The 26020-nt window shown below is 36.7% G+C and overlaps 1 protein-coding gene across 2 annotated transcripts; it reads left to right on the top strand.

Moving 5' to 3' along the window:
* LOC122275098 lies at positions 1–25782 on the top strand. 2 transcript variants are annotated; one of them, XM_043084051.1, is made up of 24 exons: positions 1–574; positions 5426–5497; positions 6778–6821; positions 6903–7014; positions 7151–7222; positions 8491–8553; positions 9082–9159; positions 9261–9353; positions 9649–9768; positions 17072–17158; positions 17351–17560; positions 17651–17698; positions 18017–18271; positions 18727–18830; positions 19472–19716; positions 20054–20122; positions 20213–20277; positions 20400–20569; positions 21222–21300; positions 21895–22150; positions 22581–22626; positions 22870–22978; positions 23538–23600; positions 25647–25782. In XM_043084051.1, exons 1-24 carry the CDS (start codon positions 233–235, stop codon positions 25728–25730), a joined length of 2886 nt encoding a protein of 961 aa, XP_042939985.1. In that variant the 5' UTR covers positions 1–232; the 3' UTR covers positions 25731–25782. The 2 variants fall into 2 exon arrangements, with proteins under 2 accessions (XP_042939985.1, XP_042939986.1); XM_043084052.1 differs by lacking the exon at positions 25647–25782 and adding an exon at positions 23869–24160 and having other exon boundaries at positions 2–574.
* The last annotated feature ends 238 nt before the right edge of the window (positions 25783–26020 follow it).

Raw genomic sequence — 26020 nt, 5'->3', positions numbered from 1 at the left:
GACACGAACAACTAACAAGAACGTCCAATGAGAAAGACGCACCTTCTCCCAGATTTGGCGCTACCCTGCTGTCTGAAGCAATATTTTTCTCGAAAGAAAATGGAACGGAGCAACCACCATCACCTTGCTCGCTTCTTCACTATATACTCCCGAAGCAACTTCAAATCTCTAACCCATCCCTTCAGCTTTCACCTATCGTCTTCTCTAACCAATCCTAGCTCTTCCTTCTCCCATGGCCTCGATCGCTTACGGTTCGAACCTCCCCTTGCTTCGCCAGAAGCAGAGCGACGGCGTTGGACCGGACACTCTCTTCGCTGCTCAGAAGCCGCTTGTCCTTCGGAAGAGCTCCCTGACATTTGATAACAAGTCGAGAAGCATTTCGCGGACTCGACGTTCCGGTTTCCGAGGCCCACGCGCCGCAAGAGAGGTTGTGGATGATCGGATTGTAGAGAAGGAGGGCAGCGCTAAGGAGAAACGCAGGGACGTTCTGAGAGTCGGTCTCGTTTGCGGTGGTCCGTCCGCGGAGCGTGGAATTTCGCTCAACTCTGCGAGATCGGTTCTTGATCATATACAGGTACTTTTGCTTTTGGCCATCAACACTACATGTATCTTGAGGGGGAGTATTTTACACGAGCCTAACTTTTAGAATGTCCCAGCTGGCATGATAAGCCAAGATAGTCCACCGCGTCAGTATTCTGTTATGCAAATTAGTTATGGTAGTTCTTGGATTCATTTGTGTATATAAGAGACCTGAACGTAGTATTCTTGATTAATTCAATAAGATCACTAGTTTTCTCTTTTCATCGGTGCTCTCTAGTACTTTCTGTTGTTCTTGGTGATTCTCGAGCTTGCTGTTTAAACTCTTGTGTGCAGATCTCTGCACTCTTACTCTGTTTCCAGTTTGATCTCTGATAGTATGCATAGAACTCATAAAAACAAAATGAATTCAGGTGGCAAAATCTAACAGTGGTTTGTAACCCGCAAATACATAATATTTTAGCTGTGCTGTTGGGATTAAATGGCTATCAGCTGCTAATTTGAAATATAATAGCGGAAGCAAACAAAAGAAAATTCAACAATCACACCAAAATTTATGTGATTTGGCTTGGAACAAGCCTACTTCCACTGGCAGAGTCAGTCTTAAGGAATTTACCATAACAAAATGGAGTACAAGAGAGATTTCACAAATCACTCAGCAATCCCAAAAGCCCTAATATACCCAATGAGCTCTCAAAATCTCACAAAAGAAGTTCTCTCTCTTCTCTTTGTTTTGGCCACTCAAAATCATAATACAATGCAAAAATAACATGTATTTATACTGTACAGTGCAAAAAACCTTAATTACGGACATTTCCTCAAGTAGCATATCAAGCGAATAATCTGCCTGGCGTTCGCTCGAGCTGACTGTTGAGTAGGGGTGAGTTCGGTCCGGTTCGGGGAGGTTTTGTGGACCGGACCGGACCTATTCGGTCCAGGGTTTTCCCACCCTGGACCGGACCGAACTCCATCAGGACCGGTCCGGTCCGGTCCTATTCGGTCCGGTCCGGTCCAGTCGGTCCAAGGTTGACTCTTTTTTTTTTTTTTTAATCTAATGACATTTTTTTTAATATTTATGTAATTATATTGTAATATATTTAATATATATACATATAGTATTATATATATATATATTAGTAATATGCTAATATTATTAATCTATTAGTAATAATACTATAACTAATAAATATATGTAATAATAACTATACTATAACTAATAACTATATGTAATAATAGTAATAGTGATAACTATATATTTATATAATATGCTAATATTTAATGACATTTTTTTTTAATATTTATGTAATTATATTGTAATATATTTAATATATATACATATAGTATACTATTATATATATATTAGTAATATGCTAATACTATTATATAAATAATATATATAAATAATATATATTTTTTTATTTCTATTCGGTCCGGTCCGGGGTGAAAAACTCCCTCACCGGGACCGGACCGAATCTTTTCGGTCCCTTAAAAATGGGACCGGACCGGACCGGACCCAATTCGGTCCGGTCCGGTTCGGTCCAAACAGTGCCGGTCCGGTCGGTTTTGCCGGTCCGGACCGGCCGATGCTCACCCCTACTGTTGAGTGAGTGTTAAGTGAACAATCTGTTTGGGGTTTGCTTGAGTAGACTGCCGAGCAAAGTGTCAAGCCAAAGTTCGTTCGAACTAGGGTTGAGCCACAATCAAGCCAAGTCTTCAAAATGACGTTTTCAATAGTAATTAAGTCACACTCAACAAATCTCCAGCTTGGCTTCAATTCCGTCAAGCCTAAAATAAAAATGAATTCCACCAAATCGAATTTCACCATTCGGCGACGAAAACATCAAAGATGCCCACCAAAGATTGAAAAAAACAAACTCCTCCACAAATCCCAAACAGAATATGTCGTCTATCATTGAAGAATTCAATTTCCACCCAAAAGTCTTTAATTCCATAGACAACTTGACCAAATCACAAGTTTGGTTCTAATGAAGAATTTCAATCTCTTCACACAAAGACAAATGCACTACAATACAGATTGCTTACTTGAACAACGACTTTCGAATACACACAAAGGCTAACAACAAATATTCTTTGTCAAAGTAAGAACACCAAAAAGTCTACATGAGCATATTTAGAAGGTGGCCAAACTACCTCCTCTACCTACCAAATGAAACTGTAGACTTGCTCTCACTGTGTGCCAATGCCAAAATCATAATCATGCGGCTTTCTAATAAAGAACTTCACCTTCTTGCTATAACTTTGCTCTCATTTCCTGTCGGAACAACAACTGAAAAAGCTGTGGAAGGAGAAAGGTTTACCCAATAGCAAGCTATGTTGACCGCTTCACCCAAATTTGTAAACAAGTCTGGCATACCAAAAGCATACTATGGGCTCTCACATAAGAGTCTGATTCATTCTATTTAGCTACTCCATTTATGTGGAGTGGACCCAATTGTACGATACATGAAAATATCAAAATTCTATCCCAAATGTTAGTACAAAGTAGTTTTACCTTCTTGCCTGTTAGATTTTCAATCAAAACCTTCCAATGTTTGAAGATTATCAAACACATCACAAAACAAAAGTTAAAAAATAAAGAAACCCAAACTTTTTCTCAAATGGTCATCAACAAACATGAGTACAAACAGGGCACCACCTTGCTCATAATGTACCCCAAAAATCAGACCAAATAAATTGTAGTAAACCTGATTCTGTACTGATTCTCAAGTATACAATGCCAACACAAAAGATCAAGCTTCCTTGTCTTCTGATCACACAAAGCAAAAGCTACCTACTCACAAATGACCACTCTCATTCACTCATATGGTCCAATCACATGTGCCATAAACGAGTAATACCTGAATCTGGAACATTTGAATATGCAACTACACCAATCACTATCTTACCAAGAAGAAATTAAAGACCATGTCTTCTTCCCTGTCATTACCACCAAAGTGTCCTTATAGACTCGAATCACTCCACCTATAGCTGAATATCGATAACCAAAGGAGTTAAAAATGCCTAAAGATATAAGATTTTTCTTCAAAGATGGAATATGCCGAACATTAGACAAAGTTCTAACAATTCCATCTTAATCTTGATTGAACCAATCCCAACAATATCACAAGGCATATCATTCCCAACCAAAATGGAATCATTGTTGACTGATTCATAGGTAGTGAGCCAATCTTTCCTGGAGTATATATGGAACGTACAAGCTAAATCCATGACCCATTTGTCACCAAAATGGCCTCTAGAGCCACTGACTACTAGGACAATATAAGAGCTGTTAGACTGTTCTTCAACGCTAACAACATTGGAGGAACTTCTTCCTCTTTGTTCTTCAATCTGGGACACTCATTCTTATAATGACCAAACATATGATATTAGTGACATTTAATATTTTTCTTGTTGAATTTTGAATTGCCACTAGAATTACCACTACCATTTTTTGAACTTTTTTTTCTAGATCTACCACCAGAAGAACATTTCACAAACAAGCCATCAGCTTGATTATTGTGCCTTGTACACCAAATTTTGTTCTCAACTCCTTAGAATTGCAAGCAAATTTTACATCTGCAAAGGAGATAGTATCTCTACAATATAACATCGAGTTCACAAAATTATCAAATGAAACTGACAATGAACACGACACAATTAAGGCTTGATCTTTATCATCAAGCTCAATATCAATATTCCTCTAATCCATAATAATTTTATTAAATTCATCTAGATGATCGAAAATAGGAGTACCTTCATCTTGAGAGTGTATAACTGTTGCTTCAAATACAAACGGTTGGTGAGCGACTTCTTCATGTACAGACTCAAGTTTCTTCCAAAGACCAACAGTAGTCTCTTCATCAGCAACCTCTTGCAATACTCCATCAGAGAGAGACAATAGAATAACACTATGTGCTTTCTCTTCATCTTTCTTTGTCAGTGTAGAAGATTCATATGACACCTTCTCATCCAAGACCTTTGACAAGCCTTGTCATCGTAACAGAGCCTTCATCTTGATGCGCCATAAGCTGAAACTATTCTAACCATTGAAATTCTTTACTTCAAACTTTGTCATAGCCATCTCTCAAGATCTTCTAAAGAGCTTGGTGCTCTGATACTAGTTTGTTGGGATTAATTGGCTATCATTGGCTAATTTGAAATATAATAGTGGAAGCAAACAAAAGAAAATTTGACAATCACACAAAGAACACCAAGATTTACATAGTTCGGCTTAGAACAAGCCTACATCCACTGGCAGAGTCAGTTTGGCCGCTCAAAGCCACAATACAATGAAAACATAACATGTATTTATACTGTACAGCACGGATTAATTATGAACATTCACTTGAGCATATGTCGAGCAAACAATCTATCTAGGGCGCTTGAGCAGACTGTTAAGCCAAGGTTTGCTCGAGCCAAGGTGGGGCCACAATCAAGCCAAGTCTCCAAAATGGCATTTTCAACAAGAATCAAGCCACACTCAACGTGTACAGTGTTGATATCCTGTTTGGTTCCTGTGGAATTTGTTGGGAAAGAAAGGAAATAGTAAAATAAATTCAGCCTTTAGTTAATAGTTAAACAAATAACTACTTAATTGAGCCGAAAAGTGCCCATATTTCGGAGTGGAGCCCATTTTTCCGTTTTCTTTGTTGGAAGAACAATTAAGATTTGAATTCTCCTTTACTTTTTGGCTTTACTGTTGTTCCTGATCATTTCCTTCCTTGGTCTTGGAAACCAAATTACAAAACGACCAAACTGTGCTAGTCCCATGTTGAATGTTGTTGGGGATGGATGGTCCCTAGTTGTCCATTAGCAGTACACAAGATCAGAGGTGTGCTCATATTGTTTCTTAATGTTAGACAAAATAATCTGTTTCATTTTGTACCAGGGAGATGACCTGCATGTGAGTTGCTATTACATTGATTGCAATCTCAATGCGTTTGCAATATCCTCTGCTCAGGTTTGTCTAATGTTCATTTGCAATGAATTGAGCACAATTTCTGGATTTCTAATAAATTATTGTTCTTATTGGACTTTCAAGTATCTGTTAATTTCAATACTAATAGTTTTAAATACAGCATGGGATAGGACAGAATTGAATTGGGAAAGTCTTGTACTTATTTAGTTTTAAAAAAAATATAACATGCAAAGCAATTTGAAGTGATGTAGGAGCCGATAAAGTGATTGAAAGCTGTGTTTTCAAAACACACATCAAAAGGAAGAAACTGAAATCACGTTAAATTTTGAGATGCCTTTCCACTAAGTTGGTGCTCCTCTTACAGCACCATCAGTATATATAAAAACCAAACCAAATAAAGTAAACTAATTGGAAAAAGGAAATTTTACAAAAGACCAAATTGATCTAAATTGTCTAAAGTTGGGAAGAAACTAATTGGAAAAAGGAAAAAAAAAATTGGATTCATGGAAATTTAAAAGAAAAACTATTATGGAAATGATTCGGTGCTGAAATTGGAAAGAAGTTGGCTGAGAAGTGATTGTGTTGAAAGTAGGACAGAAGTTGACTGTCATATATCTGTTGGAAATCTCCCAGATATGCGGTTTCAGGAAGCCCTTGCTGACAAGCTAACATACGGCCTCTCTGGAAGACTTAACTCAGGACAGGTTGTTGGCAACATTCCTAAGACATTCTGAACTCTCCTTGGATGTCTGTGTCAGGATAGGTTTTTTAATATCTTACTGATATGACATCCTGTCCTACATGACTTCATCAGTCATCCCACTTGAATATAACTCGTACTCAAGTTGCCTTCTTGATAGATGCTTCTGATGGGTGATACTTGAATAAATCTCCCTCCTGCATTTCATGCCCCCCCTTTAGGGAGTGGTGGACCTCCAACATCTCCCCATTGTGTGGCGACAAAAGGTTCAAGACCAATCTCCCAAGGTGGAATGACTTATTTGATCAAAGTTGAAATATAGAGACCAAACTTTAGAGACAAAAGGTTCAAAATTAGAGTGTAGAGATTGATTGTCCAAAAGGCAACCCACAAAAACTATTTTAATATTTAACCCTTAGTTTTCTACTTGTCACTGCTGAGCAAGTTCTTGGTCTAGGGATCGTTCAGTCAACTCCATACTCTCATCCAAAATCCATTGGTGGTTCTTTTGTTCTTGTGTTTTTAGTGTCTCATCACATGCATACAAATCAGCATGCTTCTGTAAAATCTGGTTATTATAATATAATCTTTTGATTTTCTTTCTTATTTATGATGTTTCCAGGCATACTCAAACACTCCTGCTGATTTTGATTTTAAACTTGAAAAGTAAGGTAGCATTTAATGTATGGTATTTACTTTCTTTGTGTAACTCAAATTTTATGATGGCCAATTCTGTTGGTTTTGCAGCCTCGCACAAGGTTTCAGATCTTTATCTGAATTCGCAGAACATCTTGCTGCATCTGTGGACATAGTGTTCCCTGTTATACATGGCAGATTTGGTGAAGATGGTGGCATTCAGGTTTAATATATTATAAGCCTGTTACATCTTAGACACACCAAGCAAAAATTAACATGTCAGCATTAAAAAAAAAAAAAAAACTTATTTAAGGTGTTATGGATTAATAGGATGTAAAAACATGTGATGGAATTTTCAGGGGCTTTTGGAAGAATATAATATTCCATTTGTTGGCACGGGATCAATTGAGTGTCTCCAAGCATTTGACAAGGTAAAAGAAACTTTTGATCTCGTTAAAGATAATTTGGTTTGTTTAGAACATTATAAGGTGTCATTCTGTATTCAAGTGCCAAATTGGTTCATGTCCCGTTACATCATATATAGTGGACCTTGAAGCTGTCTCTACAAATTTTAAATGACGTGGGGCACCTAATTGGAAATTTTCGTCTCGAGCCTCTTTGGCCTACAGTAGGTAGGTTTTTTGTCATTGTTTGGAAGTTTAATTAGGAGGGACTGGAATGAGCATTCCCTTGTTTGGAAGTTTAATTAAGAGGGAATGGAATGGGTGAAACGGGGAACTCCCAATCCCTTCATTTCCCTCATAATCTCAAATTTTCATTCACTACGAAATTGGGAGGAAATGAAATGAGAGTTAATATAATATCAACCAAAGTCCCTATATACCCTTATAATTTGTTAAAATTCTAAACTAACCCATCTTTGTCATTTTCACTCGTAGATTCTCCTTCATTTTTCTTCTCATTCTCCCTTGATCCGTTCCTGTCATAAATGCTTCGTTTAGATGGTGGAGTGAAAAAATAATCAAAATAGATCCATAGTAATTTTTATTGTTTAGTTGCAAAAAAACTGCATATTGATATTATTTTCAAGCAAAATTATTTGTGGAAGTCCATCCCTATAATTATTAATCGAAAATTATATTTGAAAGTTCATCCCAATAAAGTACAATTCATAAATTACAAAAGGAAATTTAAGAAAAGTGCATAATAGTAATGTGGTTCCAATATATTCCATATACATTTATTTCTATTACATACTTCTAAATGTGGTTATTTACATTCTATTCTTTCCCATTCCCTTCTTTCAAAACTTTCAAATGAGAGAGATTTCATTCATTCTATTCGTTTCATTTTCATTCATTATGCTGATTTCATTCAATTCCTTTCCATTCTTTTCTGTTCTATTCCAATTCATTCCTTTATAAACTCCCAAAAAAGCCTAAAAGTGGGCTGATATACGAACTCTTTTATTTTCATGTTTGAAATCTTTAATGATGGAAATTTTGAATTTACACTAATTATGATATGTAACTTAAACTAGCAGCATGAACCTTTTTAATTTTCACAATCAGAACCTCAGATAGGCAAAGTGCTATAATTATCATTGTTTTCCGGCTCCGTGGATGATCTGCACGAAAACACATCTTGGCCTCTCTTTAGTATGCCCTTTACTGTCGCACAATTTTCAAATTCTTTGTTCAGAAAACACTAACTATTTGTCTCATTGAATAATTGGCAGTATGATGCCTCCTTGGAGCTCAGTAAACAGGGATTCATAACAATACCTAGCTTTTTAGTGCAGGTATTTTCTCAACCAAGTTGTATCTGTTGATCAATAATCACCGTGTCATGTTTTCCCCCCAGTACAGATGATTATATGTCTGTTACTAGTGCATACACTGCATCTTTTGTAACAAAGCCATGATATTTTTCCCAAGTACATATGTATTTTTTTATCATGTTGAGCAGTTAGCACCACAACTGTGCCATAATACCCTTGTCTGTAATTGAGAGGAGCCTTAGCTTCTTTTGAAATTGCCAGCCCCCATGCAGTGGAAAATTTTTTTATTGATAAGTATTATTAAAAAACATTTTTTCTATTTTGGGATGGTTCAATGGATGATTAAAACTCTTCATTGCCAGTTTCTGCTTAATGGCTACCTTTTTATAAAAAAAAAAAATGATTACTTCTGATTCTACTTTCGATCTCAATTGTTCTTCTGAGAAATGAGACAGATTCAAGTGGTTCTTTTAGTTTGAGTTTTTGAGCTTTGGTTGAAATTGTGAACTCTTTGGTTCTGCTGAGTGCTGAATGCTGGAAGGCTTTTAGGGAAGTGTAAGGGATGAATCTGAACTACCAAAGTGGTTTGCTACAAATCAGCTGGACCCTTACTCTGGGAAAGTAGTGGTAAGCCACATTTTTCCTTTCATTGTTGGAAGTTTATGACATGTATTTACCTATAAAAAAAATGTTTATGACATGTGGAACTTGTTTCTTGTACTTGTTAGGTAAAACCAGCGAGAGCTGGGTCAAGCATTGGTGTTAAAGTTGCATATGGTGTGCATGATTCTTTGACAAAAGCTAATGAAATTATTTCAGAGGTAAGCTGCTTTTCTTGAGACTTTTCTGTGAGGCTAGGTTACCAATTTGCCAACTTAATTGAAAATGTTGGACTAATTTAACATTGGTTTTTTTTTTTTTAATTATTATTTTATTATTTTATTTTTAATTTAAAGAAAAACACATTAGACATTACTTAAAGTATCCACATAGAAACAATCCGAAGCTATAGAATTTCTGCATCAATTTTTCTTCGGGATGTGCCTGCAAAGTTTTGGACTTATAAATGCACCGCAGATACGTTTTATTTTATAAAGTCTTTGTGATCTTTGATAGGGAATTGATGATAGAGTCCTCATTGAAATATTTCTTGAAGGAGGAAGTGAGTTTACAGCCATTGTCCTTGATGTGGGGTCTGGTTTGGATTGCCAGCCTGTTGTACTACTGCCAACTGAGGTATGAGCTCTCTGTGTGTTCTTTTTCCTTTTGACCTATTTTGTATCATGCATAATACTGAGCTTATTGTTAATGATATATTCACTATAACTTGAAATAATGTCGTAACATGAACATGAGAGAGAGGGAGAGAGAGATACTGCAAATGGTTGTTCCAAATCCTGACCATTAGAGGAGGAGGTGTGAATCCTCTTTTTATGATAATATGAGAAATATTGAATTCAAACGTTTAGCTAAAGTTCACATTCAGAGATTTATTATTGCTTTCACCATGTCTTTCAAGTAATTTTCTTGTTCTGGGGTTATCGACGGTTTGCACGGTGGTTTGTTGTTTTTTATCCTGGGGGCAACACACATCATGGGTCTCTTTCAAGTTTTAGTTATTGACTCTAAGCAGTTTACAATTGCGAAAGAGGGGGTCAACTTGGTTATCACAGAAAGATCTTGGAAGGTGGTGGCTACAATTACACTGGGACCTGCTTCGACACAATGGCTGGCCAAGGCCATGGTTTCATGCTCAAAGTTTGAGAAAAATGGCTTCTACACCACAATAAGGGAGGGTAACCGAAGCTTCATTGCTCAGCGGTGCTGCAATGAAAGAGGCCGCTTCTTGGCAGTGGTGGAATTTAGCGGTGGAGGGAGGAGGAATTTTATCTTTGTCCCAGAGGAAGAGGATAATGGATGGAGGAGAATGGGGGAGGTGTTGCAGGAGTCTTTGGTCGTCAACAGAAGTTTTCACAGCAATGGAGGAGTGGAGAGGCCACATACGGAAGCTCAGCCACAGCCTCGTTCCTATCGAGAAGCACTGATGGTGGCACAACCCTTTGAACATCGGTTTGAAAACAAAGGCAAGAAAGGATACAGTAATCTGAACACGGGACAACTCTCTGACAGTGAAAGACGTCTAGCAATTTGCTAGGGTAGCGGTTGCGGAAATGAAGGTTGCGTGACAATAGGGGAGACGTTGAAGCTTCTCCTGGAAGCTAAGTCTCAGTTATGTGATTTGCAGGCTAAAGTAGACTTTTTAATAAGGAAAGAAAAAGGGCCGAATGGTTATGGGCCTTCCTTGGGCCCGAATGGGACACTTGATCTACAACTTGATAAACCCACACCGGAACATATGGGTCCCCTCCAAACCAACCCCATTGTAGGCCCGTCCCAGCCCAACCCTTCTATATGCCAGTCTCAGCCCAACCGGAATTCTCGACCCAGCAGGCAGGCCCCCACATGGAGAATCCGAAACAGCGACCTGCAAGCTTCGTCTGGACTTGATCCAAAGAAGAAAGTATCGGTTGTACCGATACCGACGGAGAACCCAACCCAGGTGGAACAGACAACGCCGGCGCTCACAGTGGAACAGATTCTGCCGTCAAGGGATGCTGAACAAGAGGACAGCAGGCATTTTTCTTCATTTCTCCCTGATCTTCACGAACAGAACGTAACGACAGGGGGCATCAATTTTCGTTCAGACCAGATAGAGGCTCCTGTGGCATCGGGTGAGCTCCTTGACACGTTTTTCCCTGATTTACACGCTCATAAAGTAACGACAGGGGGCACGTTAATTTGTTCAGGCCAGATGGAGGCTCCCGTGGCTTCGGGCGAGCTCCTTGACACACAGAGCACACCGATTATGGGTAAGGAGTCAACATCACCTTCAGTGGAGGCTCCCTTAGTTTCGGATGAACATCTGGATTTTTTTCCAGAAGGTGGAGATGGCAGAAACTTGGGAACTGGGGAGAATCGATCAGAAGGGAGCTCGCAATATCACACAGACATCGTCATGGTCCCGGATACTCAAATGGTTGCTGCTGAAGAGAATAATAACGTGGACACTTTGACTGAATGGGGAAGAAATAATTTATCTGGGGATGATAATGAGGTTGGTGACAGGAACCCTTACCCTTTGAATTGTTTATTACCCAGAGACTTTGAGATGTCGGATTGGGTCCTTAAAAAGGTAGAGGATATACAACATGTGGTGGGGATAAAGTGCGTGGGTTATGAAGATCAATTCATGGCACTTCTCACGGCAATAGAGGTGGGTCATGTGCATACAAAAAAAAATGGCTCCAAGAAACAGAGGGAGCTCAAGAGGCTTGACTGGTCGTTGAACGAGGGGAGCTCAAGCCGTGATAGAACCAAAGGGAAGGGTAATGCTGATTTGTTATGAAGCCAAAAATTTTATCATGGAACGTTAGGGGGTTGAACGAGATCAACAAACGCCTTCGCATAAAATATTTACTTCGAGAATGGAGGGCGGATGTCGTTTGTTTACAAGAAACCAAGTTGAAATTGGTGACCAGAAAATTAGTGAGAAGTGTGTGGCATTGTCCGTATGTAGACTGGATTTATTTAGCCTCGAATGGGGCCTCGGGTGGAATCCTTGTGATGTGGGATAAGAGGGTAATGGAGAAAATGGAGGAGTTTGTAGGGGAATTTTCAGTGCTTATATCTTTTAAGATGGCGGAAGACAATTTTATGTGGGCATTTGCAGGTATATATGGGCCCAATGCTGACAACATTAGAAAACTTTTATGGGAGGAAATAGCTGGAATTTGGAGCTGGTGGGACCTCCCCTGGTGCATAGGCGGTGACTTTAACATCACAAGATTCCCTAGTGAAAGATCGGGAAACAGTCAACTAAGTCCAGCCATGACGGAGTTCTCAGATTGTATTTTTGATTTGAACTTGGTGGACCTCCCACTTGTAGGTGGCCCTTTCACATGGTCCAACAACCAGACTTACTCTTGACTAGATAGATTCCTAATTTCGCTGGATTGGGAATGTCATTACCCGGAGGTATCTCAAAAGAGATTACCACGTCTATGTTCGGATCACTTTCCTATTTTACTGGATGGAGGTGGTATTCAAGGTGGTCGGTGTTCTTTTAAGTTTGAAAACATGTGGCTTAAAAGTGAAGGCTTTGTGGACAAGGTAAGACATTGGTGGTCTTCTTATCAGTTTCATGGCACCCCCTCTTTTATTCTCGCACGTAAACTAAAAGCTCTAAAGAACGATTTAAAGCTTTGGAACTCTCAAAGTTTTGGAGATGTGGGAGAACAAAAGCAAACCATGACCGAGGAGATTCAGATTTTTGATAGAATCACCGAAGAAAGAGCCCTCGCCCCAGAGGAACTTTTACGGAAGACAGCTGGTTTCAGAATTAGAAAGAATATTATCTTTAGAAGAGATTTCTTGGCGTCAGAAGTCAAGAGCCCTTTGGTTAAAAGAGGGGGATTGAAGCACGAAATTTTTCCATAGAGTGACCAACTCTCATAGGAGAAATAATACCATTGATATGTTGAAAATCAATGGTAGAGTTTGCACAGAAGCTCCAGTGATCAGAGTGGTGAGTTTTTTTGATAATCTTTTTTCAGAACGAGAGGGATGGAGGCCAACAGTGGATGGGCTGGACTTTGATTCTATTGAACCACAAGTAGCATCATGGTTAGAAAGAGCCTTTGAAGAAGATGAAGTACACGATGTGATTAGGAAAATGGAGAAAGATAAAGCGCCAGGACCAGATGGTTTTTCGATGGGGTTTTTTCAAACGTGTTGGGAGGTTGTGAAAGAAGACATTATGAACGTATTTCAAGAATTTTTCCATGCCGGAAAATTCAAGAAAAGCCTGAATGCTACTTTTATTGCTCTTATTCCGAAGAAATCTGGGGCCTCGGAGGTGAAGGATTTTAGGCCCATTAGCCTTATCAACGGAATCTACAAAATTCTAGCTAAGGTGCTGGCTAACAGACTAGGGGAGGTTTTGGGAAAAATTATTTCTAAGCCTCAAAATGCTTTTGTAAGGGGTCGTCAAATTCTGGATTCCGTGTTAATAGCCAATGAATGTCTGGATAGTAGACTAAAATCTGGTATTGCAGGGATCATTTGCAAACTGGACATGGAAAAAGCTTACGACCATGTAAACTGGAACTTTCTCCTATATCTTTTGCAGAGATGTGGCTTCGGGGAGAAATGGCGCATGTGGATCAGATGGTGTATCTCAACGGCAAAATTTTCAGTCCTCATTAATGGCAGCCCGGAGGGTTTCTTCGACAGCTCTCGAGGTTTAAGACAGGGAGATCCTTTGTCCCCACTTCTCTTTGTTATCATCATGGAGGCCCTAAGTAGGATGTTAACGGCTCTGGTTGCCAATGGGTTTATGGCTAGTTTCTCAGTGGGTGACTCGAATAGAGGCTTTATTTCTATCTCTCACTTGCTTTTTGCAGATGACACACTAATTTTTTGTGAAGCAGATAAAGAACAACTTAGGGCATTAAAGGCCCTTCTTCTATGCTTTGAAGCAGCGTCAGGTTTAAGGGTGAATTTTGATAAATCAGAATTAGTGTCAGTTGGTAGAATCAGTAGTATTCAGCATTTGGCTAACAATTTGGGTTGTAAGGTGGGTTCTCTCCCTATGACTTATTTGGGGCTACCGTTGGGGGCTGCTTCACGATCCCTACAAATCTGGGATTCAGTTATTGAGAAAGTGGAAAAAAGACTGGCAGGGTGGAAGAGACTATACTTGTCAAAAGGAGGTCGTGTGACTCTTATCAAAAGCACTCTCTCTAATCTACCAACTTATTTCTTTTCTTTATTCCAAATCCCAACCTCTGTGGCTTCACGCATTAAAAAACTTTATCGAGATTTCTTATGGAGTGGGATGGGGAACGAATTCAAATTCCACTTAGTTAAGTGGGACAAGGTATGCAGACCACTCTCATCAGGTGGATTGGGGATAAAGAACTTGAAGACGTTTAACCGAGCACTTCTTGGTAAATGGCTTTGGAGATACAATATGGAACCGGAGGCATTATGGAAATTAGTCGTTGACTGCAGACATGGGAGAACGTGGGGTGGTTGGTGTACTAGAGATGGGAATGCCACCTATGGGGTGGGGATTTGGAAGCATATCAGACGAGGATGGGGAGTTTTTGCAAACCGTACTAGATTCTTGGTGGGGGAGGGGACTGGTATAAAATTTTGGAGGGACATCTGGTGTGGGGAGGTGGTGCTGAAGGATGCTTTTCCTACCGTGTTCCGTGTGGCATGTGAGCCAGAAGCTTCGATGGCAGATTTTCTGGTGCGTTCAGGGGATCAAGTCCAATGGAATGTCACCTTTAGTAGAGCAGCTCAAGATTGGGAAGTAGACAGTTTTGAGGCTTTTTTCAGATTAGTATATTCCACGAAGCTGAATGGTATGCGAGAAGATAAGTTGTGGTGGACACCTGCGGGTAAGGGGAACTTTTCAGTTCACTCATTCTATAAATCCCTTATAACCACACCAAATAGTCAGTTCCCTTGGAGAAGTTTGTGGAGGAATAAGGCACCTCCCAAAGCACTTTTTTTCGTCTGGTCAGCGGCCCTGGGTAAGATCCTGACGACAGATAATCTGCGTAAACGCCGGGTAATCATTGCAGACTGGTGCTGTATGTGTAAGAAAGCCGGAGAGACCGTGGATCATCTGTTGCTACATTGTGAGACAGCGAGAGCCTTGTGGTACGAAGTGTTCAACAGAATCGGGTTAAACTGGGTGATGCCTGCTACGGTGACTGAGTTATTGGCTAGTTGGGGGATGTCGGGTGGATTACCACAGATCAAAGCCGTGTGGAAAATGGTTCCAATCTGTGTTATGTGGTGCATATGGCAAGAGCGCAATGAGCGGATATTTGAGGACAAGGAGCGGACACTAGTGGAGCTTTGCTCTCTTTTTTTCTCTTATTTAGTCCTCTGGGCCATCGCTGTAAACTTTAATGGCCAAAATATGCACGATTTTCTTTTGTCTTCTTTAGCATCTTAGATAGGTTTTATCTCTTGTATAACTTCTTGTTTTACTTGGGCTATGCCTATTCATATTAATACTATCGTTTACCTATCAAAAAAAAAATTGTTCAATATAAAGAACAATGCCTTGCCTAGGGTTTTGTGTCATCAACTTAAAAACATATCATATGAGTTGTATGTACTAGATAAGTTATAGAAATGCTCTCTATAGTGTTTGTCATCAAGGTCGAGTAACCTTCTAGATTTGTGGAATAAATATGCTGGGAGAAAATTGACACAAAAGGTATACATTTGTTTTGCTCTCTAGTTGTATTCTCTGATAACACAAAGTTTGAAAATTAACTTTTATCTCTATTCTCTATGTCTAACAATGGGTTAAACCTTGTTTGGTGTGGAAACTGAAATTCCCAATGTACTCCTATAAAATTACGAAATTGTCTATTAATTTCCTTGAACAATTGGTTATATCTCAATATTATGATTATTAAACGAATCAAATACTTAAAAAAAAATTAAACAAACTTGCATAACACAACGATTGGTTATGAAGGGAAATCCTTTAAAGAACTTTTTAAAGGTTAAACCCTACAAGGTAGCCAAACCCAGGAAAATCAATCTTATTATTTGAAAATTAATTACAAGTATTCATCAATTACAAACTTTTGTAACTTGACTCTCTTATTTGCCTAGACAAACGACCCGTTTGTCTTCTACCACAGTAGCAACCAGAACTTCTAGCGATATTCAAATATTGCCTTTCCTCCTAGAACTCCAGTGGCTGAAATCCAATCAACGATCCTCCAAACTTGGAGCACGATCACACTCAATGAGTGATGAAAAATAAAGTGAAAATTCTCAAGTGAATTTTCTCTCACAAGTACTCGGAATATGCTCTCTAGAATTCCTGGCTCAAACTCCTTAATGAGTTACAAAACCAAATCCCTCTAAATAGAAAGTCTAGAAAGAGTTCCATTCGAAGTAGAATTCTGCTGACAGTTAGCAATAGTTGCAAATACGTGTCCTGACGGATTGTTGACATTTCGCGACAACTCTCTTTTGCAGTGACTGATCTCTGTTTAGCTTCTGTTCTTGATAAATGCAGATCCTCATGGACTCAATTTTTACCTAAACAATTTATCTAAACAACCTCTAAGAGTTCTAGATAAACTCAATATTGTTTAGAGATAAATCGATAATTATTTTACATTCATCCAACAATTACAAATATAATGATAAGATAAGCCTTATCATATAGTCATCTAATCCTAGTCAATTTTTGCCTTTACAAAAACAAAGTACTTTTTAAACTTCAAAATATCATGAATACATATGGTAGGTTTTGAACTTGATTACTGGATAAATTGCTTACTTCCTATGCAAACAAAAATAGTTTGTAGAAAGAGACTAGAGTAATGAAATTTTTAGACCTTCTCACGGCTGAAATGATGCTGGCTATGTACTAGATGTCATTAATTGGTTCCTAATGAATATTTTTAATAAACATTGTGTTTAAAATGACCAGGTAGAGCTTCAATTCCATGGCAGTGGTGATGCAAGAGAAAAGGATGCAATTTTTAATTACCGAAGGAAGTATCTTCCAACACAGCAGGTACAGCAGTTGCACATCTTACAATCACGCAGACACATGTATCTAAACATCACAGTTGGATGCATTTTTGCACGTTAAAATGATTTATGCAATGATTATTTCGTAAGTTAGATTGCATAACAAATTAATAAATTCCATCTTTTTGTGGGCTCTTTCATCTTTCTAATAGTCAGAACCCTGCATATTATGCAGGTTGCTTATCACACTCCACCTCGCTTTCCTATAGATGTAATTGAGAGCATCCGAGAAGGAGCGGCTTTGTTGTTCCAAAGGCTTCATCTACGTGATTTTGCTCGAATTGATGGATGGTTTTTGCCTAATTCTGTTCGTATGTCGTCATCTTCTGAAAGAAAATTTGGAAGGACTGAATCGGGTAACATAATATTTACTGATATTAACCTGGTAAGTTGGGAGATTGGTTATCCTCACCAGTTTTATTACCAGTGTCGATGTTTCATTGGGGTTCCATATTGATTTTTATGTGCATATCAGATAAGCGGAATGGAGCAGACCAGTTTTTTATTTCAACAAGCTTCAAAGGTAATTCTGAATTTAATTATGTGCCTTGTTTGGACATCATGACAGCTTCCCGTGATGGAAAAAGTATAAAGCTACTTGTGCAGAAAAAATGTGTCTTTAGTAGCGTTTTGCAGAAATATAAAGTTCCATGCCTTTTGTGAATGGACTTTTGTTTTCTCCTCTTGCATAAAATCTCTGGATTCATATGCAAGAAATCATTTACTTATATTACTTCAAAGTTGTGCATTCAGTTTTTTTGATCCTTTCAATGATTATATTGATAATATATTTTATGCTGCTACCCAACCTAAAAAAGTAGTTACCCTCTTCAATATCCAGGTTGGATTTTCTCATTCGAACATTCTTCGGACCATTATTTACCGTGCTTGTATGCGGTTTTCCAATCTTACATCATTCAGCAGGGGATCAGGTCATTTGCCTAGAAGATTAAAATCCTCTCATATTAGTGAAGTATTTTCCAATAGTGAAAGAACCCGCAAGGTTTTTGTCATTTTTGGAGGGGCTACATCTGAGCGACAGGTGTCACTTATGAGTGGAACAAATGTTTGGCTCAATTTACAAGATTTCGATGATGTAAGTATCATTCAGCAAGTGGTTGGTGTGTAAAGTGGTCCAACTTACCTAATTTGGTGGTGGAATTGCTGAAACATATATAGCTTTTAGAGGTTTTTTATTTTTAGTTTTTTAGACTCTGTCAAATTGATTAATGATGAGCATGAATGTGACTTTTGGTCAGGATTTTATACCCATTTAAAAAATTTTCACACTTAAAATTGATCCAACATCTAGTATAGTTGTAGATCTCAAAGATGATTCAGTGGCATTTATAAGAGAGGAGTGTTTCGTAAATGTTACAAGTCTGTATTAGAAGGATTCTCCCAGAGTTCTCTGGAAAATTATTTTTGGTTATTTGTTAATGACTAAAAAAATGAATGACATTCAATATAGTTCCTCAAAGTTTTCATTTTTAGTCAAAGTGCATTCCGGATTTGACATAATGTCTGAGTTGGCAATTTTGGTGGTTACAGCTTGAAGTAACTCCATGTTTGCTTGCCCCCACAAATGAAAATTCCTCGAGTGCAGATTCAATTGAGGAAAGTGATGTTAGCTCCAGAACTGTTTGGTCATTACCGTAAGTGTTTTCATGTATCTCTCTCTTTCTCTCAACAGGACAGAAGAAAGGAAAACAGCAAGTGTAGATCACATATGAGTGTCCCTAAGTTTATTATGTTTGCATGCAATCACAAATAAGGTATTTATTTTAGTCATATACACCGAAGTTTCCAGTACCCAAGATAGCATGTCACTTTGTATGGTTTATCTGCTTCTTCATTCATGATTTTTGCAGTATCTCTACATAGATTTAATATTCTTGAAATCATTCTACCAAATGACAGTCTTTCAAGGGTCTGCCAAATATTCGATGTATTCATTATGAGCAATGCTATATACAGTCGTGGAATTGCAATCGCCACGCAATCGCTTTGAAAAAGAGTGGGGTCCACAATTAAAAAGTTAGTTTTTTTTATGTGGGTCTCATATTAATTCATTTTTTTCAAAGTGACTGCACGCCGCTTGCACAACCACGACTGCAAATATCATTTCTCATTCATTATATTACTTGATTGATTAAACAGTTGAAGAGTTAGATTCACATTAGCACGTTTTTGTATTTTTAAAGCATGTATGGGTTGGTTTGTGTGGACATTCTGTTGCTTTTTGTACATTTTTTTATACAATATTTGTAGTTGTAACTTGTTTCTTTGACTACAGTTATTCTCTTGTGCTAAGACACACAACAGAGGAAGTGCTTGCTGCATGCATAGAGGCAATTGAACCAGCTCGGGCTGCACTGACATCTCAGTTGCGGAACACTGTGATAAATGATCTCATGGAAGGTTTAACAAAACATGGTTGGTTTACAGGGTTTGATATTGCTGATGAACCACCTGTGAGATTTTCTTTGAGGGAATGGATCAGGCAAGCCAAGGAAGTTCAAGCAACGGTTTTTATTGCAGGTTTTGATTACCATCCGTTTATTTTCTAGTGGAGGAATATTACATTTGTTTCTTTTTCTTTAATTCTAAAAAACATGATAGCTTACCACTAATTTTTTATGCATGGATTTGGTGTTATTTTTTTGAAAATGAAAAAATCACCTTTAATAAAATATACTATTCTGAATACAGCTAATATGTGGAATGGACATCATCTTCTTTGCACTCGTATAATTTACTTTCAAACCTTTGCAAGAGTTTTCTTATTTTTGCTGTTCTGGACATAAAAATACTAGAAAATATGTCTCATTTATTAGGTATCATCAAATACAAGAAGCTTATCTTTTATTGTTTGCAGTGCATGGAGGTATTGGTGAAGATGGTACACTTCAGGCTTTGTTGGAAGCTGAAGGGGTTTCTTATACAGGTCTTCTCTTACAAATCAACTGTTTAAGAGGACTGTATGTTCTCCTGGTACCAATTGCTCATTTCTTTCTCTCTTTCTTTCCAATTGAAGGCCCTGGAGTGACTGCTTCAAAGACTTGTATGGACAAAGTTGCAACATCTGTTTCTCTTAACCATGTATGGCAACTATTCTTCATAAAAACAAGTGGTGATTTGCTGATATTATTATTCCTGAATCCTCAGTATTGGCTTGCATGTTTTCTTTGATAAGCATGAATTAAATCTCTCAATATGTACAGCTTGCAACCTCGGGAGTCCATACCATAAATAAAGATGTTCGGCAAAAAGAGGATCTCCTGAACATGCCCATACTAGATACATGGCATGATTTGACCTCAAAGATTCAGTGTGAAACATTATGTGTAAAACCAGCAAGGGATGGATGCTCAACTGGGGTTGCAAGATTATGGTAGGTGTCAGTCTGTCAATTATCCCAAAAACTTGAGTTGATATGAAGTGGTGTATTTAATCATTTAATTTAGAATGAAATAAATGATTAAATACACTTTGCACTCTACACTAAAAAAATTTAACACTTTGCATCCTTAAGCTACAAAAAAGTTTTATTTGCCATTTTCTTTTGTTTTTTTTTTTTGGGTAGTTGGAGGCTGTAATGTGCCAATTTTGGTTTTTTGGGGTGCAAAGTGTGCCTTTTATAGCTAGAGGATAGAAAGTGTTTTTTTCTCTTTATTTTATATTCTAACTTTCCCTCGTACATGTGGACAATCCACTAAAATAGCAGGCTCAACAAGTGAAATATTTAATTTAAATCTGGGAGAGTAGATAAAGTATGTGTTAGAGTTTGAACTAAAAACACTACTTTGATACCATATTAAGCCACCAATTGTATCAAAAGTTTAAGTTCACAGAACAAGGTGAATTTAATCATTTAATTATATTCTATTTGTAGGTTAATAACGTTTGTTAATTTCATTCTTCATGTGTTAATGATGATTGTAATGTTGGGAAGCATGTCACCTATTTTGGTAAATTCATATATTACGCCTATAGTGATACTTTGTTGTCATATGGGGTATTTTATTTTATTTTTGTTCATGCAGCTGTGCGAAGGACCTTGAAGTATATGTGAAAGCATTGAAGGACTGCCTTCTTCGGATTCCTTCAAATAGTTTGTCAAAGGTATATAGATTATAGATATTTCTTATAATTCCTTTGTTTTTTCCCCCTCAACATGGTCTTTTTGTGGTTGTGGCATGCCTATCAGTAAAAGTTGTTTCAAATATCCTTATCTTAAACCACGATGTGTAACCTTATTGTTATGCCAATACATTATGCTCTTTGTTTGACCAACACTTTGCTTACAAATCCTTTCTAAGGAAATGAAAATTAGAGGCATAATGGGCCTGAGGCAAGTATGACAAGTGCTATGGGAGCCGTCTCATTTCTGAATTATAAGTCAATAAAAAAAAAAAAAAAAAAAGTATCATTTCTTTTATTCTTTTACATTATAGTTTTCTGGAAAGTCATTAAATCCAGCATTGTATTATTATCATTATTTAGAGGTATAGGATTTATTGTTTATTATTGTTCTTCACTTAAGGGATTGGTTTTGTTACATTTCTAACTGATATGTAAATGCGAATTCAATTGCAATATGTTCAGCTATTATAATATCCTTCGATCATCATTTAGCTTTATTCATGCAACATTTGAAAGGCCATTATCAACTTCTAATTTTCACAGTATGTGCCTTTCATTTTGATTAATATACAGGCACATGGAATGATTGAGATGCCAAATCCTCCTCCAAATCTATTGATCTTTGAACCTTTTATCAAGACGGATGAGATAATTGTTTCATCCAAATCCATGCATGAAAATGGGCATCGCCTTATGTGGAAAGGACACAGTAGATGGGTGGAAATAACAGTCGGTGTTGTTGGAAAATGCGGATCAATGCGCTCATTGAGTCCTAGTGTTACCGTCAAGGAGAGTGGTGATATCCTATCACTAGAGGAAAAATTCCAAGGTATATATTTGCCTGTAGTTATTCACTATTGCAAACTACTGTTCCTGTTTTCAAGTTGACTGCTTGTATGCCAATAATTCTGAATTCATGATTGTATTGGTACTCTATTATGTCACTTTTGAGCTAATGTATGGAGCATATAAGTTTAAGATATCTTCTAATTAAGTGATTTGGCTGTATTAACCAAAGTGGTTGAAGCATTCCTCTCTTTGCATAATTAATATGCTCAAACTTGAGGGCCAATGATTGTGCCTCTAACAAAGATCAAGAGGGAGGAGTACTATGTATACTCGTGACAGAATGTTACTTTCTTTGTTTTGTATTATATGGACATTGTTTTGTCAATCTGTAGTGAGCACTGATTTTTTTTTTTTTTTAATTTCAATAAGTCTTATGTTTGTTCCTCATGAAGATGTTACTTGCTTGACAGGTGGGACTGGCATCAATCTGACTCCACCCCCATTATCAATTGTTAGGTTTGTGAAAAACCCCATCCTTTGAAAAATGGATCTTTTTTATGGTGATGATTTCTATCATGCCATGTATCTTCCAGGACATGCATTACTTCATGTTATCTAATGGCTTTGGCTGGCAGAACTTAGTACTTCTAGATTATGAGGGGGATGTGATTTCTCTGGTGCTAATGTGTCTTTTATATTTACTCTCTTCCACTATATTGGTATTACTTACGTTTCATTTTTTCTTATTCATTGAACCAGTAAAGATGCCTTGGAGAGATGTAAAGAATGTATCGAACTGATTGCAAACACTCTGCAACTGGAAGGATTTTCAAGAATTGATGCATTTGTCAATGTTGACAGCGGGGAGGTATTTTGATTTCATTTTGGCGAGGGGTTTTGCTACACAACCTCCCAATACCCCACCTTTTTTTTAATTTTTATTATTTTATTATTTATTAAATATTTAATATATAAATAATAAATAAAATAATTAAATTAATTTAAAAAGAATAAATTCAAAAAAAAATATTGAAAAAATATTAAAAAATTGAAAAAGAGTGGGATGTTAAGGTGTTGGGAAGTTGTGTAGATTTTTTCTTTGGCGAGAGGACATTATTTACCTTTCAGCCTTTGCAATATTACCAACACAGGCACGATTTGTGATTATTTGTTCTCTTTGCCCTTTGCACATGCCTTTGACCTTTCCATGCATAACCGGCCAGAACATTTCAAGTGCTTAATTTTCAAAGAAGACAGATTAACGTTCATGCAGAACATATTCATTTGAAAATAATAACAGTTGTCCCGTTTCCCCTAATGCGGCTCTATTTTCAAGTGAAGATACTGCCTTCCAGAAATTATGTGATTAATGCTAGACCTGCTTGATTGTTGTAGACTTCTTTTTAATTGCAGTACACTGTTTACAGGTGTTGATCATAGAGGTTAATACAGTACCCGGAATGACGCCTTCTACTGTTTTAATCCATCAGGTCAATCTCTGTCTCCTCCTACTTTTTTGCCGCATGTCTAGACGTCCTGTGGAAACTGATTAGATTAATTGCATAATTCATCGCATTAGAATCCTTTCCACTGTTCTTATATTCCATATGCATTGAAAGAGGATCGGTCCTTTCAAAATTCAAGATATAGGTCCATTTAAAAACGGTGGCAGTACAAAATTTTCAGCTGGCCCCAAATGCTGCACAATGATATCTTTTACACGTATTTTTTAAAATAATATCTGTGACTCTGTCTCAGGCACTAGCAGAGGAACCGCCCATGTATCCTCGCCAGTTCTTCCGTTTGCTGCTTGATTTGGCTTTAGAGCGATCCACTTGAACCTCCCACTTTTGTTTTTCGTTTTTTACCAGAAACTTTATTCATGTTTTTGTTTTTTTTTTTTTTGAACGAGTGTTAAGAAAACGAGTGCCTTTAAGTGTTCCTCTTTCTTTTTAACATTGTTTTCTTAGGCTAGGTTTGGATACAAAAAGCATGTCGTCTCATCTTATATTATTTAATTATTACAATTTTTTTAAATTTTTACATAAAATTTAATAAATAATTTAAAATTTTCAAATTTCAACATAATAATATTAAAAAAATAATATTATAATAATATTTTATTTCAATTTTATTTCAATTTATCTCATCTCAAATCACTATTTAAACATATCATAATGTAACTTGAGGAGGATGCCAGTTTTATTTAATTTGATTTATTTTGATGCTTTTTGTTTTTTGGATGTATTTTGATTTATAGGTTATTGTTTAAAATAATGAAAATGAAGCTAATTTGATAGATTTAATATACGCTTTAAAAAATTAAATAATAAGTAACAAAATTTTATTATTATTGAGAGGACTACTAATCCAATATGGGTAGCTTTTAAATATATTAACTATAAAAAGTGACATAATTAACCAAAAATTATTTAATCTATTGCCTAGACCAACAACAATGCTTTAAAATTATACCACAGTTTTGAAGTGTATAATTTTCACGTATTATTTTTTTAAAAGATTAATAAATTTAAGATTTATATAAAATAATTAATTTTTAAATAAATATATGAAAACGGTATATTTATCATGAAAATAAATGCTGTGACGTTAGTTTTAAAAAAAAAAAATGGTGTGACGTTGGCCACGTAAATCTTGAGAAGAAATAGAGAAATAATTTTATTATTTATTATTTTTATACATTATATTTGTTTTTATTTTCTTATTTTTAAATTAATTAAAAATTTTTATTCATCATTTATATAATATATATTTAATAAAAAAATAAAAATTTATGTATAATTTGTAGTATAAAAGAGAATTTGTATAGAGAAAAATTAAAAACAAAATAAAAAAGTTCACTCTGGTGTTGTGTTGGGAGGGGTGTACGGTGGGCGAGGAAAGGGGGTCCTCTGACACCGTCTGTGCTGTCTCGAGCCACTCATTACGAGTGGCATCATCCATGTTGCAGTATGTGAGACAACAGTCAGACTGCCTCTTCAACTAAACTATACTCTTTTCAATATCTTCAATTTAATTTATTTTTATTTTTATTTCATTTTGATAACGCAATTTAGGATGAATAATAGAGATTTATACGAGAAATCAAAATAAAAATCCTTAATCATTTTCAGTCTTCTAGTTTGTTTTCTTTTTTTAGTGATTCCCGTGATTTATTTGAACTATCAATAAATTAATTTGAATAGCGTTCAATTCAATTGTCCAGATTACATCACATCATATATATGTGTGCTGTTTATCTTTAGAATTGAATTTAGTATTATTTTCTAATTTTTTATAACTAAAAAAATATAATTTATTAATTTTGATAATCTAAAATTTACGTTTAGATTGGTTTTGTTAACTTGATATTATGCTATTTAATTTATTAAAAAAATTAAAAATACAAATACAAAAAGATAACGTGAAGTATTATTATTTTTTTATTTCCAACCTTTTAATTTTAATGTGATTTTTTTTATTATTTAAACGGTATATTTCGGACCACCTGTAATGTAATATTCTGCCGGTATTAGAAGGGAATCTCCGAATCTGACTGCAACACCACCCTACTTTTCCACATTGATAAAACCAAGAAACAGACCCAAAGCAAAAAGTAAACAATGGATGGCGAAATAAAAGGAAAAGTGTGGTCCGGACCGCAATTGTCCCGCCTTTGGTGGAAAGGTCATAGCTCCTTCTCATTTTGAACTGTTGGCCAGGCGGCCGAGCTTTTTGACGAGGGTGAAGAACAACAATGCCCCTGTTTCTCTGATGTCTAGTCCGCAGCCACCACTCAGGTCTCAGAGGTACTGTTCCGTCTGTAAACAATTTTATAATTTATTTTCTGGGTCCACCGAAATATGTGTTCTTTCTTCTTTGTTCTTTTGGTTCTGGGTAGGAATTTAAC

This window comes from Carya illinoinensis, chromosome 9, assembly GCF_018687715.1.
Source record: "Carya illinoinensis cultivar Pawnee chromosome 9, C.illinoinensisPawnee_v1, whole genome shotgun sequence".
Taxonomy (NCBI): domain Eukaryota; kingdom Viridiplantae; phylum Streptophyta; class Magnoliopsida; order Fagales; family Juglandaceae; genus Carya; species Carya illinoinensis.
The sequence above is the reverse complement of the archived record's forward strand: the minus strand, read 5'-3'. Positions and strand labels throughout refer to the sequence as shown.